The sequence below is a fragment of the Camelina sativa genome, chromosome 7 (genome assembly GCF_000633955.1).
Source record: "Camelina sativa cultivar DH55 chromosome 7, Cs, whole genome shotgun sequence".
In the NCBI taxonomy this organism is placed as follows: Eukaryota; Viridiplantae; Streptophyta; class Magnoliopsida; order Brassicales; family Brassicaceae; genus Camelina; species Camelina sativa.
In genome coordinates this window covers 2,930,449-2,947,424 of record NC_025691.1, presented here as the reverse complement: position 1 = coordinate 2,947,424, position 16,976 = coordinate 2,930,449, and the positions used below count along the sequence as shown (strand labels likewise).

The window sequence follows — 16,976 nt, the reverse complement described above, 5'->3', positions numbered from 1 at the left end:
ACATGACATGCAATCCGCATAAATCTAATTATAAACAATAATAATTTTCTAAACATCAATCACCAATGCAATACAAGGTTCTAAATTGTTACATATGCTTTAATTGAGCGTGTGGCCTAGTCGCCTAGGCAGGTCCATCTAATGCCTAAGTTGTCTCCACTGGCGGACCTATTAAGGGGAAAGGGGGTTCAATTGACCCCCATTCATATTGAAATTAATATTTTTTGTATAGAAATATGGTAAATAATAGATTTTGACATCCCTAAACTAGGGTTCAATCCTCCTTATGATCCAGGTAAAAATATTTTCTGGGTCTGCTAATGGTTGTCTCTACTGGCGGACCTATTAAGGGGAAAAGGGGTTCAATTGACCCTATTCATATTGAAATTAAGATTTTTTTGTATAGAAATATGGTAAATAATAGATTTTGACACCCCTAAACCAGGGTTCAATCCTTTCTATTACCCAAGTAAAAATATTTTCTGGATCCGCCGGTGGTTGTCTCTACGGTTCTAAACTTCTAATGGCCGGTCGGTTTATGACAGAGTTACATACAGTTTAGTTCTCGATATACTGAATTTTGCACTTGCTTATTAATTACAACAAAAAAATCCCATGTATTACACACACAAAAACAACAACTTAATACTTTGATTTCTTTCAATATGTATCTATACTTCGTTGAAATAAAACTCTATTTTGGTCAAAATACTAATCATTTCTAAAATATTTAAAAGTGTGTTTTGGTCTAATTGTAGTCTACTGACCGACTTCAAGCTCCATGAACTACCATAGACCCATACTAGACAATAGACATATTTATTTGGGTAATTGGAAGACACTTTTACTCATTTTTTAGCCATGGCCCATGACGTATAAAGTATCGTACTATTTCGTAATCTGTATACCCGAGATTCTACTGTTCTACTTGGGTGGTTTAAATCACTTTTGTTAAAATAAACGATTTTAATAGAAGTAACAGTGATTTATACTCATAATTAGAAGAATTCGTGAAAATTATATCTTGTTTAATAAAAGTAATTATGTCATCATATATATTTAATTAGCCATCATAATTTACTAATTTGTTTTGAATAAAATAAAATAAAAACAGCGAAAAAAATCTGAAATTTACGAGAGTACGTGATCAGCTACGACGCCATCCACAGTACGCAATGTGGATATAATAAGTTATTAACAGACTGAGATCAGGCAAGCAAGCAAACGCTATAACAAACGAAACAGAATTTCAAATTTCAAATTCGATTTCAAACTAGAGAGAGAGAGAGAGAGAGAGCAGATAAAAGCTTCAGCGATTTTGATTTTGTTTCATCGTTTCTCTCACTTTCTCAGTTCTTTCGTCTGCGATGTCGTCTACCAGAAGAGCCACTTCTAATAAGAGAGCTCAGCCAGAGCCGCCGCAATCGCTCAAGAAGAAGCCAACTGCCAAGGCTAAATTCCAGGACGATTCGGATCCCGATGATTCTAGGTCCGTTTTTTTTTTTTGTGTGTGTTTCCGCTTCGTATTCTTCTTCGTTTCTTCTCGTTTTGGCTAAATTGTGATTCGCGATTGTGTTTTCCGATGATTCTAGCCTTCTACGTCCGTTTTGTGGTTTTCGCTTCGTCTTCTTCTTCTTCTTCGTTTCTTCTGGTTTCGGCTAAATTGTAACTCGCGATTGTGTTTTCTATGTTGATCATACGCAGCGATCTCAAAGGACTCATGTCGGCGTTGCAGAAAATCAGAGAGAAGGCGCAGGAGGATGGCCGTAAGAAGAAGGAAGAAAGCATCTCCAGGTGATATAATCTCTTCGTTACATGCTTCTCTTCGATTAGGTTATGGAATGTTTAGTAGAAACAGAGTTTGATATCACCGTCACCTTCGATTTTCATTTGCTATGCGATCATCTAGAAATTTATGGCGATCGTTTGATTCTGCGTTTTTTTTGATCGTGCGTTTCTTCAATTTGTTCTCGTTAGAACATGAATTAATTAGTCTGGATCTTGTATCGCAAACCAGATTTATCAACTAGATAGATGTAGCCAGATGAAGCTAAGGTGTTCGATCATATGTTCAAGCATTTTGATATTGATTGATCTGTTGTGGTATGCTCACGTATCGCCTAAACTAGAAAGCAAATGTTTGATTGATAAAAGATATCAAGCTCGTTGTACATGGATTAGTCTGGATCATGTATCGCAGACCAAATTTATCAACTAGTTAATTTATAGCCAGATAAAGCTTAAGGTGTTCGACTTTTAGCATTTGATACTGGTTGATCTGTTGTGCAAGTAGTTACGGTATGCTGTTGAATCCCTTAAACTAGAAAACAAATATTTGATTGATAGAAATAAAGCTCGTTTGATTTCACAGATACAGAACGTTTAGATGTTCCGTCGTTTGTTGCTAATCTCTGAAGCACTTGGTTGATTTCTATTAATAATTTTGGTATCGAGTTCTCCACGAGAAGATGAATAAACTCTGTTCTAATTCTCTTTAAGTGTTGTTAGTTTGGTAGCTGAATCTTGCTTTAATCCTTGTGTATCTTTCTGGCAGTGTGTCCAAGGAGGTCAAGTCAAAGATTGACGAGCTGAAGTCAAAACTTGAGAAAGAAAGGTAGGCTATATGTTGCTGAGGACTAATATCTGATCCTCCATGTTTTTGTGTATGGTTGTTTAGAAGATGAGATACAAATGCTTATATATTCTCTCCTTGTTTTACAAACTGCAGACAAAACTTTTCCAAAGCACTTTCGAAGAGTTCAAAGGAGGTTTGAACAAAGATCCGAAGATGATATTTAACTTGATTGTTACTTTAGAAAGGTACAATGAGCTGACCTCTGATTCGTATTTGCAGTGTGAGAATATCTTGAAGGATGAAGCTGCCAAGTTTGAGGAGCTTCATAAGAAATTCATGAAAGACAAAGCTGATCATCTCCAGGGTTTGAAAGGTATTATTTCTATTGCCTTACTGGTATAGTCATCTCTTACTCTTATGGTATTAGTGTTGGTTGTCAAAAATGTCTATTTCTTTCATTAGCTAAGTAGGATACTACCGAAAGGGATGCTAATGTGTTTCTGCTTTACAGACACTGTGTCAAAGTTCGAAGAAGACAAGGAGAGGCTTTACATGCGATATGAGCAACTAAGTAAGCCAACCAATCCCTTATAACGAGACCACTGTCATAAGACGGCAACACTTACTCACTTCCACCTGTAAATAACAAATAGGGAAGAAGGAGAAGACAATGATAACGGAACAGGAGAATTTCTGCAATGAAAAGCTTGCTCAACTGGAAGAGTCGCTGAAGAAAAAGAAACGGGTAAATAAAAGCCTTACATTTACATTACTCACCCTCTCTCTCTCTCTCGTTGATCTTGTTGTATGACTGAAACGCCAAGTCTCTGGGTGTAGGACGACAAAACTTTCAGCATATTGAGGAAAACTCTCGGCTCTATGCTGGAAAACGAAGCCTCTGATGAAGAATTCCCACCTGATGAGTGAAAGATTAACGTCTCTTCACTTGATGCTAGAAAACGATGCTTCAAGTTTTTTTTTTCCAGCAGAAAACACTCTTATCTCAAGTAGTGTTTCAAGACTTTGAATGTAATGAATATGAAACCTTATTTTCTTCTATGTTATAGTTTGGAATTGAAAGAGTAATTACATTTTAGCAGGCTCCACCACAAGTTAGCTAACATCGAATATCTCCCCTTTACAATGTTATTATTACTACTGCTGAGCGAACACTAGCAGTATCTGGCCATAGTTCTCCACCTTTTTTCTCTATTGTTACTGCTTATCACTAGCCACTTTTTTACATTGGCTATGGCTAATATATAGGCAGATCTATAACCCAAGTCATGGAGATTCTAAACCACATAAATTTCATATTCAGTATCCACCAAAATTTCTTACACTCTTGAGTGTTTCGGTTGATTGCTCTGCAACTATGAATGACATAAAATGCCACTGTTTTCCTCATTGCAAGTTCTATCTCCACAAGGAATGTGCCAAGTCACCCTTAAAGATCAACCACCCTTCTTATCCCAAACACTATTCCAAATGATGAACATAGTTTTAACTTATTCTATTGTATCGTGTGTCAGCTGGTCTACAGTGGTTTCAAGTACATGTTGCAATGTCGAGATAGATGTACAATGTAGTTCAATTCAGGAGCCGTTTGCAGTGCTTGTCATATGTGCTGAGTTGCGTTGATGGTGACTTCCCTGCATCACTTTGCCTAACAAGATAACACACATCTACATCACGATGTTTTTGCATCTTGACGACGTTGTTTTACATGTTTTTGCTGGAAACACACATCATGCATCATATATATCTCAACGAGCAGACAAATCTTTGAGATCCTTTACAAAATGAATCATATTTAACCAAAGCTAGAGCTCTCTGTGATAGATTCGGTCCTTGTGAACTTTTGTGGAAGAAGAAAGGATTGCTATTTCAAAATAAACATATTTTTCTCATGAATTACAGGACACCTCTTTGGTGTTACCAGAATCTCTTTCTGACATTGGAAAGAAAACAAAAGAGGGTGAAAATGTTAAGAGAAGATGAGTTTTTTCACTTCCAGAGTTCTTCCATGGGGATTCCACGCTCTTGAGCAACATCGCGGAACTGTCTCATCTGTTGCACTGCTGCAAGAGTAGCCCTTGCATTATTGAGAGCATTGTTGCTTCCGAGCTGTTTCCCCAATGCATTCTCAACTCCAGCCATCTCTAGCACAATCCGAACCGCTCCTCCAGCAATCACACCAGTACCTGGTGAAGCTGGTCTAAGCATCACCTTGGCTGCTCCATAATCACCCTCTGATCTATAAAACAAAACCAAACAAACCCTCTAAAAACATAACCAAAACATTCAGAAACATAAACTTTCCCTAAGCTTTACCTCCATGGCCTATCAACTAAACGTTTGTGCACAATGCAAACATCAGTTTCAAAAGACCATCACACCACCAATGCTTAAACCAAGTAAAAAATCCACATCCAACACAACCATGATGGCTGCACAATGCTAAGAAGACTAAATCCCAAAATCTTAGTTCATTGCCAATTGATTGACCAAAAACGATTCTTCTAACCATTAGGACACAAATATAAGATTTTGAGTACCAAGTCCCATAACACCAATCCTAAAATCCAACACAACCATGGTTGCACAATGCTAACAAGAACTAACCCCCCAAAATCAAAGTCCATCACCAAGAAAGACTCTTTTCTCATCCAAAACCAAATCTTCCAACACATCAACACACATAACAAACATAAAATTCAAAATTTTTTTTTTACCTGTGGGGGAAAGTGGAGTACTTGGTCATAGGAACTTGAACAATGTTCCTCCTAGCATCAATAGCAGATTTCTGAACAGCAGCAACAACTTCTTTAGCCTTAGCACAACCAACACCAACATTGCCTTGTTTATCACCAACAACAACAATAGCTCTAAACTTCAATTGCTTCCCACCTTTAACAACCTTAGTAACTCTCCTAACCTGCACAACTCTCTCTTCAAACCCATCTCTAATCTTATCCTTTTTGGGCTTCCCACCAATACCTGAACTCTTCTTAAACTTTGAATCCATCACATAAATGTCCTTACCAAGCATGCTCTCACCACTATACGCAGGACCGTAGAGCTCTTCGAACGCCGTCGCGATCTCTTCCTCCGTCTCGTCGCTTCCTTCGTCGAAGTAAGGAGGATCGACGAAGCCTTCGGGAGCAATTGGTGGGTCGAATACGACATTAGCTGTTATCTCAGGGGTCTGATCCTCGAAGAAGAAAGTTTCGGTTTGCTCGTTGGAGGCTTTGACGAGAGTGAGAGATGATGAGACGCGGCGGTTGAGGAATGAGGAGAAGGAGACGATGGGTTTTGTTGTTGAGGAAGAGATGAGAGATGAGGTTCCTGTGTGGAGGGAGAGAGAAGTGAGTGAAGAGAGAGCTGATGCTGTCGCCATTGAAATATGGAGAGGTTTTTTTGGATGACGGAAAGGGAAGCAGAGGCTTATCCAGCACCAGATTGGTCTAAACTGAAAAGAAGATTATCTGTGGGGGCTTTTAAAGTAAATTATTAACTTTTAGTTTTTTACAAATTGGCCACAATATATTCCGTAGTAACATTTAAACCCATCTTACTTTTATCACATTACATTTTTAGTGTCCTGCGGTCCATTTGGTCGATATGGGCTCATAAGTTGAAGGCCCTTTACTTACTTTCCCTTTATGACCTAGAGTAAATGATTAAAGAAGTTGATGGATGAATCACTAGGATATAATTTCGGATACTCTAATCTTTAGATCACTAATCTTAAAAGACAAAAAAAGGATCGAAACAATGTTAAATTAAACATTATACATTTTAACCAAGATATTTTGGCCAAACATATTTTGAAGCTATGTTGAAGGTGGTTTTATCAATTACTCTATCTTAGAGTTATAGCCTGCTATATAAGACAATGGGGTTTGGAAAAATTGGTCGCATTGATCTCTTCTCTCTATAGATTTTGTCAAAGTGTGTTTTGCAAATTGAAAGATGACCAAAAAAATAAATGGGTGTACAACCAAACGTCCCCACTCAAAATTGAAAATTCAATTTAGCGTTGCTCGTTGGTGTGTCACGTGGTGAAGTTAAGGTTCCCCCACCACTTCTCTTCTTTATTGTCTGTCCATTCCAAAGATTTATAAGAAAACAAAGCAAAGAGTTTTTACTATTTACTAACATATCACCAACGTCGTCATTTCTTCATGTTCCTTCTCGTATATATATGCACTAATACAACTATACACTGATGTCAATAAAAATCTACTTCTAAAGTTTGTACGTACGTAACAAAAATATTATAACTGTATGAGAAGAAGATAGTTTTGTTTTTTTTTTTTTTACACAGATAGTTTTGTCATGATATGTCTCCGGGCTTGTTGAATTAGTTTCTATCTCGAAGTTTTAGCCACAAATATTTATTTATACTATCCAAAAAGTTAACGGAGGTTGTATAATATTAATCGATCCATCATATTTACCGTCGAGTTGAATTGGTTTAATGGGGAAAGGAAATGAAAAAGAAGAGAAGGACTGAATGAGAATGAGATGCTTGCTGAACAAAAGATGTAAACAAAAATTGACAGGCAGTACAATAATGTGTAGTAGTGTCATATGACAGCTGACGAGTCTACTGCCTATAGGAATGTGTGGGTTCCTAATACTTTGTTTATATTCATCTTGTTGTCATAATTAATACGTATCTAAATTCATAGTATGAAGTTGATGCTCTTTTGACCTAGTGGTGAATTAATCAAATGTTTTCTGTAATTTTTTTTTGGTATATGTCACTATGTCATATATGCGATTAGGTTGTAAGAAATATGAGATTTATGCAAATCAATGGAGGCCAACTTACCTATATCGATTGTCATTGTCCCATATGTGATTAAATAGTTTATTGTGAACGTGGTGCAAATAAAATTATCCGTTGTTAAGTGGTTTGTAGAACCGTTTGATGTATTTTCAAGTGCCATAATAAATCCATCATTGTAATAAGTACTGAAGATCTAATCATGATGTAAATGAACAAAAAATCATGATGGTATTACTGATCATTCATATTTGTCGTGATCAAAAGATCATAAAATATGTAAAAAAAAAAAATTAATAAGTTTATTTTTTAACGTGATGTTCGTTATGTGGATTTAAGTTAGAGATCAAAGTCGACTAAAGTAATAAGTATTGAGGACCTCACATTTGGTTTGCTCATTGGTCACTACTCACTATGGTCACTATTCACTATATATATATATGTGATTAAAAACCCTAACTTTCTAGCTTTAGTTAGATTTTGGAAGGTGTTGATCCGGTCATTACAAAATAAGTAGTGTTAAAAATAAGATAATTGAAATTTAAGCAAATTTAAAAGTTTTATTCAAAGTTTGTATATAAGATATGATTCTATACAATAGTGCATATCAAACACATTACACAACTCGTTTTAAAATCAGTTTTTTTTTTTTTTTTTTTTCATTTTATTGTTCGATTCGTTTTATGTCAGTGTCGTGAATCTCAATTCTAGATTATGCCTCGGCATACTGTACTAAGGTTTTCATTCAGGCGATCGACTTTTAAAAGTCAGCGATGATACAATATTTTACTGGTGGTTCAGTTTTGTAAAATAGTAAAACGAGGGGTGACAAAAATATAGATTTGTCCATTAGCCTCTAAGAGCTAGAAAGCAAACCTTTGCATAGCTGTACCATTTCTACATTTGTGTGTTTGTATAGATATGCATGGATCTAACTAACGACATAAAATGGCAAAATCTATTCACAGTTGAGTTAGATATATAATTAAATATAGTGCTATGTATAATTTTGATTGGTCAAAGAAAACAATACAACATACAAATTTGCTGTAATTTACCGTTTCATTATGCTAACAAATTACAAATTGGAAAATGAATACATTCACGTTTGGACCATTCTTATATGGCTACTTTTGGCTTCGTGGCCCCGATGACTAACTTGATCGACCTTATCATCTTCACCAAACAAGAAACTAAATTGTCAAATTAATTTAGTGGTGGCCCTATATGCTATAATATCGAAATAACTTCTCTTTGTAACCAAATAATATTCTTACGAGTTCGACAAAGAGATTTTATTTTGATACAAACCTACCAAGGATCATAACTTAATGAGCCATCCCATGATTCTTTCTCTGTATTGTCTTGTCAACTACATGCATATATGATAATATGAATCCGGGTGGCGACATAGCATCGACCATAACTTAAACCACAAAATAAACCCTGGTCCTCGTCAGGTTTTAAGGATACATGTGTGTGTACACAAAATAATAGAGCACTAAGCTTGTTCGTACTTTTTTTTTTTACACAACATGCTAATAATTTTTATACCTTAGGACGTGATGAGGAAAATAAAAGAGTAAAATTTTTGTGGTCCAAAGCACCTAAGATCCTTCCCCACTATTGTTTTGGGGGTCCTTTATTTCTCTTTCTCTTCTTGTTCCATCTTTCATGTGAGATAGAGAGAGAGTGTGTGGGTGTTGAATTTTGCAAATGAGTATGAGAAGAAGCAAGGCGGAAGGGAAGAGGAGTTTAAGAGAATTGAGTGAGGATGAGCAAGAAGAAGAAGAAGAAGAAGAAGAAGAAGAAGAAGAAGAAACAGAAGATGAAGATACTTTCGAAGAAGAAGAAGAGGCTTTGGAGAAGAAGCAGAAAGGTAAAGTTGCGGGTAGTAGTGGAGTTTGTCAGGTCCAGAGTTGTACCGTGGATATGAGCAAAGCCAAACAGTACCACAAACGACACAAAGTCTGCGAGTTTCATGCCAAAGCTCCTATTGTTCGGATCTCTGGTCTTCACCAACGTTTCTGCCAACAATGCAGCAGGTAAACTTCTGTCATCTTTTTCAAACAACAACCAAAGAACAAGAAATATGAGATTTTTTTAACTTTGGTTTCTAAGGTTTCACGAGCTCGGTGAGTTTGATAAAGCCAAGCGGAGTTGCAGGAGACGCTTAGCTGGACACAACGAGAGAAGGAGAAAAAGCGCAATTGAATAAAGACGGTGAAGGGTGTGAGATGCCGATTTGAAGGTTAATGAAACAGGCTTTGCTTACTCTCTTCTGTCAGTCTCTTTTATAGCTCCTTGTCTTGTAATCCCCTGTGTATCTCTCTGTTTCTCCATAATGCCTGCAATCAAAGCTATATATGCTAAACCTACGACATGATTAAATAAATGCATTGAGACTAAGTAAATGCTTGAAATATTATGTGTAAGACTGTGTAAACTTAGGAAATGTTATTACAAGCCAAGATCATATACTAGACCAGAAATCTATATATGTTTTGCAATCAACATATGAGGAGAGAGAGCTAAAACGCTATCAAAAATAATAATTTGGAAGACACTTTTGATTCTTGATATATGTAGTTCTCTTACAAGAAAGCTCATCAAAGGCCTGACTGACATCTATAAATCGGACCAAATAAATTAGATTGGAAGACTACTTCTAGTCACGTTTGATTCCCAACATTTTCATTGAGAACTCCCAAGCAACGATTGCTGCAGCATTAGCAGGGAATGCTCTCACAATGGTTGGACCCAGACCTGCATAGCATCCCTTGAGTCCAGCCCTCTTGTGAATCTGCAGAGATGATTTAATGTCAAAAACAATATTTCATATACTCTTTTGTATATCTATTTAGATTCATAGAGGGAAAAGATGGCTGGCCGACCGAGCTCAACACTTTAAAAGGATTTCTCTCGGTAGCTTTGTCTGGAGAGGTCTGGATAATTGTTTTTGCTACATCAAAGGGCAAAACAGCTGACCAGCACTGCATCATAGAAACAGGAGTAATATTCATATACTATATAGCAACATTTATCATGACAAACTCGATTGAATTCATGAAACACACTATATAGATTTTTCTTACAGCTATGCCTCCAAGGCCACCAGTGAAAACTCCAATCCCCATGTCAACCAAGTAACCATCTTTCAGCTTCGAATCCTCCAATCTCGAGTGGATATGATACCGTAAGTACTCATAGACAGTAAAAAAGACAGCATTTCCAGTACATTCTCTTAACAATGTTGCCGAACCACCACGAAAAATACCTGTTACCTGAATGATATCCCCATCAACCTAATGTTCGATTCTAAGTAGAAAATTTTAGCAACGAGAGTTTCTCACCCCTTCGTTTTTGACGGTCTGAACAGCACAATCAAGAGGACTGTTGTATCTACGGAAGCTGGGAACCAAAGAATCCGTTCCTTGGATCTGCATTCTACACTGAAGAAAACAGTGAATGTCCAAAAAAATCCATGGAAACCATCAAAGGGGAAAGAGAAATGGTGCTATGGAGATTTCACCTTTACTAGCTCTGTTGGACATAATACAAAACTAATAATAGCTCCACCAAACATAGCAGACGGAACAATTATCTCTGGGCGTGGCCCATCATCCGGCAAAGTTCCCTTCATAAAAACAACCAAATCATGTAATCTGTAAGAGATACATATATCTGAAAGACAGTGAAAGATCAATTGGCCTAAAAATGTTACCCGCAAGAACAGCTTTGCCTGGGAGTATATACCAAACATCAATGAACTTTCAAAGGCCATTCCCAAAAACGACGATGTTGCTCCACTGTAAAGTCCTTTGACCTAAATAAAGATTTCAAGTCAGCAAAAAAAACTTGTATCTAGCCAACCAGATGATGATGATGGACATCTAGTAAGTATTCATTGACACTGAAAAAAATCTAGACTTTCAAGAACTAAAATTGTTTTTCATAGATGGTAGAGTCTACTAAGGAGACATAGCACAACAAGAGTGCAGAGAAATACATACTCCTTCAGATTGCAGGATCCTAGAAGCACAATGCAGTCCGTTTTTGTATCTGATCCCTTGCACCTCTGTATTATGTTTCTGAAGTTTCACCTGATAGACAAAAAGATACAAATTACACCCCCCCCCCCACGAATCAATCAATCATGACTTCCTAAGATGAGTGATACCAATCCAAGGATAAACTACCAAAAACAAAAACAAGACATGATTTTTTTATGGCTAGAAAGCTCATAAGCAACAAATCTATATATAAGTCTATATCGAATAGTCCAATGTCAGAACTTAGAACACTTTGTGACACCAATGCATCAGTAAATTAGAGCAAACCACATGATTTAGAATTCAGAAGCTGAGTAATGGAATTGGAATTGGGAGTCTGAAGCCTAATCTTCTCGAATTGGAGCATGAAACACATATAATACCCAATTGGTATAAAACACTCAGAAAACTGAAAAATTGAGTAAGTAACCTTGACGGTGTCGAAAGGGTGGCCGACGGCGACAGTGGCGAGACCAGCATTCATTCCGGCTACATATTCCTTGTAAAACCCTAATCCCTCTCCGGTCGTTGTCGTCGTCTTCTTCTCTCCCATTCTCCCACCGAGCAAGTCACTTTGTTTTTTTTTTTTTTCAACAGTTTTTGATTAATTTCTAACATTTGCTTGCAGTGCAGAGTTAAAATTTAAAACTTTTAATATGAGATAATGAGAGAGAGGGTCAGAGGGCTATACAAATTTACCCTCTGCTTAGTAAAAATATTTCACTTATTTTATTTCTGAGTTAGAATAATTTGTACCAAAGTTTCCAACACTTAGTTACACAAGAATTATGGGATAAGGAGGTTACACATAGAAAAATGTTTGGGGATAAGATCGAGTTGAGAAGGTTAATAATCAGTAAAAGAAAGAAAAAAAATTAACAAAAAAAAAAAGAAAAGATCATCCGTCTGTCCATGTCACTCGGAGGTAGAAATGTCAATTCGACGGGACACATACATTATTTTATGGATANAAAGGGTGGCCGACGGCGACAGTGGCGAGACCAGCATTCATTCCGGCTACATATTCCTTGTAAAACCCTAATCCCTCTCCGGTCGTTGTCGTCGTCTTCTTCTCTCCCATTCTCCCACCGAGCAAGTCACTTTGTTTTTTTTTTTTTTCAACAGTTTTTGATTAATTTCTAACATTTGCTTGCAGTGCAGAGTTAAAATTTAAAACTTTTAATATGAGATAATGAGAGAGAGGGTCAGAGGGCTATACAAATTTACCCTCTGCTTAGTAAAAATATTTCACTTATTTTATTTCTGAGTTAGAATAATTTGTACCAAAGTTTCCAACACTTAGTTACACAAGAATTATGGGATAAGGAGGTTACACATAGAAAAATGTTTGGGGATAAGATCGAGTTGAGAAGGTTAATAATCAGTAAAAGAAAGAAAAAAAATTAACAAAAAAAAAAAGAAAAGATCATCCGTCTGTCCATGTCACTCGGAGGTAGAAATGTCAATTCGACGGGACACATACATTATTTTATGGATATTTAGGGTCAAAATCCAAACAGAACTATATTTATATAAGTACAAACCAAATAAGACCATGACTAATTGGACTATCTATGAAGTTTAGATAATACATTAATTTAATTATGCTAAATTTATCATAATACTCATAAATTCATAAATAACACTCATAAGCTCATACTAAATCTGTACATAACTCATAAATTTATATTTATAAATCCATAATTTTCATAACCCTTATAACCTTCACCTAAACCGGCGGCTAATCAAATAAGAAGATTCAGAAGAATCACAATCATCTGTTCATATTAAAAACCCCAACTCATACAATGATACAATACACAAAATCAAAATCAAACTTAGAATTGATTAAATCGAGTAATCGACGAAATGAAGAAAAAAAAATTTCTCCAAATTTGAAATCTCTAATTTTTAAGGCTTATTAGACGGTCCATGTCCAGATGATTTTAGACCATTTATCAACGGACTAAATTGGTTTTGGATCCATTTAACCACTTCAAATTTGGTCATGACCATAACTGTCCAATTTACTTTGGACATGGACAGCACATGGTCTCTAAAATCAATTGACATCTCTATTCAGAGATAACTATTTCTGCTATAGTAACTAGTTATTAATTGTACCCAATTACATCCAAATACATGTAAATGTATAAACTTTATTACTATCATATTGCTGTTTGTTAACACAAGAATGCATTTAACCATGATTAGATTTTTTTGTTATATAAGAGATCAACTATAGTCAAGTTAAACTTAAACTAAATCACTATCATAATTGCTTGTTGACATAAATCATTCATCTAACCATGGTTAACTTTTTGTAATTCATTGATATGAGATCAACCACGGTTAAGTTACATTATGGCTTTGAATGGTTGTGCATACACTCCATATTCGATAATACATATTAACATTTTAATATGGAGTAAAATAGATTATAGTATGGAGTAAACAATGGTATGTACAACACCATACAATAATATGCATAACATCATAGTATTATTATAAATGGTAAAAATTGGATCATAGTACGTTTGGAGTGGTGTGTATAAAAGAATAAGATAATTTTAATAATATTTTTGATCATAATTAATAATAACTATTACAAAATGATTCTAAAATTACAAATAAAAAATTATTATTTCGATTATCCCATAACATATCAGCAAAATTAATATGGTTGATTCAAATATCTACTTATAAGCTAAATTAAACTAGTTAATAAACTGATAATTTGGTTGATTCAAAAAATTAAACTAAAAACATGAGATGAGGTAATAAAACTTACTTATGAATTTGAGATGAGATAAATGGTTAATTCAACAAGAAAATAGCTTTCTAAGATTGAAAAGCTTCAATGACCGAAGAGAAAAGAGTTCTCTCTAGTTGCTCTAGTTTTTATTTTTGGGAATTTAATTTTTTTCGTGAGTTTTTAACATTTATGAATGATCATATATATATATATACACATTTTTGAAAAGTACAAAAAATCATAAGTTTAACCAATGAGAACAAAACAATCCAACTAATTAAAAAATATGTTTTTATCCAACTTTCACTGTTAGTATGGAATTTGTATGGAAGATTTATGGAATAAACAAAAAAAATTGGACCAATTGTACAATTCACACGGTATACAGTTTTTTTTTTAAATATAGACAAGTATAAAGTTTTGTAATATAAAGTAGTGCACACTGATCTGCAATGGTGAATAGTGAATTTAGTACGGACCGGTCCAGAGCATACCGCACAACCATTCACAACCTATGCTAACCATAGTTAAGTTATAATTCTATCGTTAGCTATATAACTCATTTCGAAGATAATCGTTACATGCCTGAACAGTATATATAAACATTACAAGAGAGACTAGAAAGGGCACGTATATATCGCCACCGATATTTTTCCCACCTAGTTAAAACTGTACCCAACTAGGAAACTATATCCATTATCCAAAGACATGTAAACACTTCAAATAAATCACTATCATAATTGTTTGTTGACACAAAGAATTCATCTAACCATGGTTAAGTTTTGGTTATACTCCATGGTTAGAGATCAAGTGATCAACCATAGTTAAGTTAAACCATAATTAAATCACTATCATAATTTTTTGTTGACAGTTGACACAACAAACAAATTAATTCATCTAACCATGGTTAAGTTTAACGTTTTTGTTATTTTTTGATGTTAGATCAACCAAGGTTAAGTTAAATTCCATTATGCTAACTATAGTTAAGTTAAATTCTATCGTTAGCTAAATCATTAGAACTTTGAGAAGCTAATATATTACCGAACAGTATAAACATTACAAGAGACAACAGGACATATCGCCACCGTCAAAACCAAGCCAGATGGTGGAGATCGAACGGTCACTATTCACTAACAACCACAAACGACAAGAAAACAAAAAAAGTTGCGAATGCAAAGCAAAGTAGACGAAACAGTAAACAAACACGTGGCGGAAGCAAGACATGATATCTAAGTCACCGGCGTGTATGTCAGTCACTCCAGCCTCTCTCGGCTCAACGGTGCTGGCTCCTAGTATCGTCGCTGTACAGCCTACGGATCACAACAACGTTCAAAACATCTTAGATCTGATCTGAACCGTCCGATCACAATTTTAATATCAAATGTTTTAGTACGTACCAGTCGTAGACTGTGGGAGAGTTTGGGTGAGAAGGCTTGTCGAAGAGGTTTGTGCCCATTCCTCTAGTGGCTATGTTACTCCCTGGATGAAACACACTTCTCCACACGTTCTCCTTACGTGCCGATCCTGGCGTCGTCGGAGTTCCAGGACTCCCCGCAACCGCCGACACAGTTTTGCTACTGCTCCCTTCTCCTACACCTTCCAAAAAATCATTACGTAATTAAGAGATCATACATACATCTATATATGCAAGTTCATGATGGACTTAAGGTTAAATAAACAAATACTTTTGATGTCAAGGGGTTGGGCGGTGATCTTATTGCGGAGGCGGCCAAGGCCATGCTCGGGCTTAGGTCCGGCAAAAGTTTCATCCCACATCTTTTATCTATCTTCCCTTTCTGATTTTCTTTGTTTTGGTTAGTCTTGGAGATAATGGTATCAAGTGTGAAGTACTTACTTGAGGCTTCCTTCATCTATTTTATAGACCCATTTGTAAAACTATTTCTGAAAATATCTTCTTCTTTTTTTTTTGTCGTCTATCTCTCCCTTATTTTATTCGACCCGTAAATATATCTAGAGAAATAGTATTAGACAAGAAACAATTGATAAATTATTAGTTGAAAAAACAACAACTGAAGTTTAAATATGAGCACAAAACAGAATTTTCGTTAAAAACTTCTGAAAATACTTTTATAGCCAACTATTATTTTCCTTTCATATATAAATACCATGATATATTTGTAAAAAAAAGTTTGTTATTTATAATGTCATGTAATTTTTATGTTATTTTACAACATTTGAATATAACATACAACATTTGTAATACACAATATCTTTGCAAATTAGAACGCGGATAAGCCAATTTTATATGTATATCATAACACGTATTCAACCTTAAATTTAATACATTGATGCTAGTATAAAATAGATCAAACCATAATAATCAGAAGAGTGAGCAGTGAGGGAGGAGAGTGGGAAATATAAAAATGCGGGATGGATAGAGATCGTCGGATCGAGATATGGATAAGGACGAAGAGTCATGAAAGTAGTGGGACCTTTGTGAATCAAAGTATCCAAAGGCTTTTCGTGGAAAAGTAATATAAAGTATTACAGGAACAAAAAAACAACAAACATATTTCGTGGAAAAGTATTATAAAGGACCCCGTGGAAGCTGTAACATAGTTATGTACTTACCCTATCTCCTTAGTTGGATAAGCTAGGCTTATTTTGAAGTTTGTACATGGTGTTTTGAGGTTAACATGCTAGAAAAACTAATCACTAATGAACCTGGTTGGTTTTGTATGCAAACAATTAGACAAAGTCAAGATGATCGAGAACATACCTTAAAACATTCATTATTCGGTCTCTCCCTGTTTTCCCCTCCATCTGCTTCCAAAGCAA

The 16,976-nt window shown here is 35.4% G+C and overlaps 5 protein-coding genes across 5 annotated transcripts; 2 read left to right on the top strand and 3 right to left on the bottom strand.

Annotated features, from left to right (window-relative positions):
- Positions 1,217-3,698, top strand: LOC104700058 (golgin subfamily A member 6B-like). The gene is made up of 8 exons (XM_010415505.2): positions 1,217-1,489; positions 1,705-1,794; positions 2,555-2,614; positions 2,729-2,768; positions 2,855-2,948; positions 3,087-3,146; positions 3,229-3,320; positions 3,413-3,698. Exons 1-8 carry the CDS (start codon positions 1,368-1,370, stop codon positions 3,500-3,502), a joined length of 648 nt encoding a protein of 215 aa, XP_010413807.1. The 5' UTR covers positions 1,217-1,367; the 3' UTR covers positions 3,503-3,698.
- Positions 4,459-6,044, bottom strand: LOC104700057 (30S ribosomal protein S5, chloroplastic-like). The gene is made up of 2 exons (XM_010415504.2): positions 5,311-6,044; positions 4,459-4,832 (listed from the first exon to the last, which is right to left on the bottom strand). The coding sequence occupies exons 1-2, from the start codon at positions 5,973-5,975 to the stop codon at positions 4,583-4,585; spliced, it is 915 nt and encodes a 304-aa protein (XP_010413806.1). The 5' UTR covers positions 5,976-6,044; the 3' UTR covers positions 4,459-4,582.
- LOC104700055 (squamosa promoter-binding-like protein 3) lies at positions 8,964-9,798 on the top strand. The gene is made up of 2 exons (XM_010415501.2): positions 8,964-9,415; positions 9,492-9,798. The coding sequence occupies exons 1-2, from the start codon at positions 9,087-9,089 to the stop codon at positions 9,586-9,588; spliced, it is 426 nt and encodes a 141-aa protein (XP_010413803.1). The 5' UTR covers positions 8,964-9,086; the 3' UTR covers positions 9,589-9,798.
- LOC104700056 (mitochondrial arginine transporter BAC1-like) lies at positions 9,785-12,166 on the bottom strand. Its single transcript, XM_010415502.2, has 8 exons — positions 11,853-12,166; positions 11,384-11,473; positions 11,095-11,196; positions 10,903-11,007; positions 10,724-10,822; positions 10,466-10,654; positions 10,265-10,363; positions 9,785-10,173 (listed from the first exon to the last, which is right to left on the bottom strand). The coding sequence occupies exons 1-8, from the start codon at positions 11,973-11,975 to the stop codon at positions 10,039-10,041; spliced, it is 942 nt and encodes a 313-aa protein (XP_010413804.1). The 5' UTR covers positions 11,976-12,166; the 3' UTR covers positions 9,785-10,038.
- LOC104700054 (dormancy-associated protein homolog 1) lies at positions 15,188-16,069 on the bottom strand. Its single transcript, XM_010415500.1, has 3 exons — positions 15,863-16,069; positions 15,575-15,773; positions 15,188-15,487 (listed from the first exon to the last, which is right to left on the bottom strand). Exons 1-3 carry the CDS (start codon positions 15,951-15,953, stop codon positions 15,451-15,453), a joined length of 327 nt encoding a protein of 108 aa, XP_010413802.1. The 5' UTR covers positions 15,954-16,069; the 3' UTR covers positions 15,188-15,450.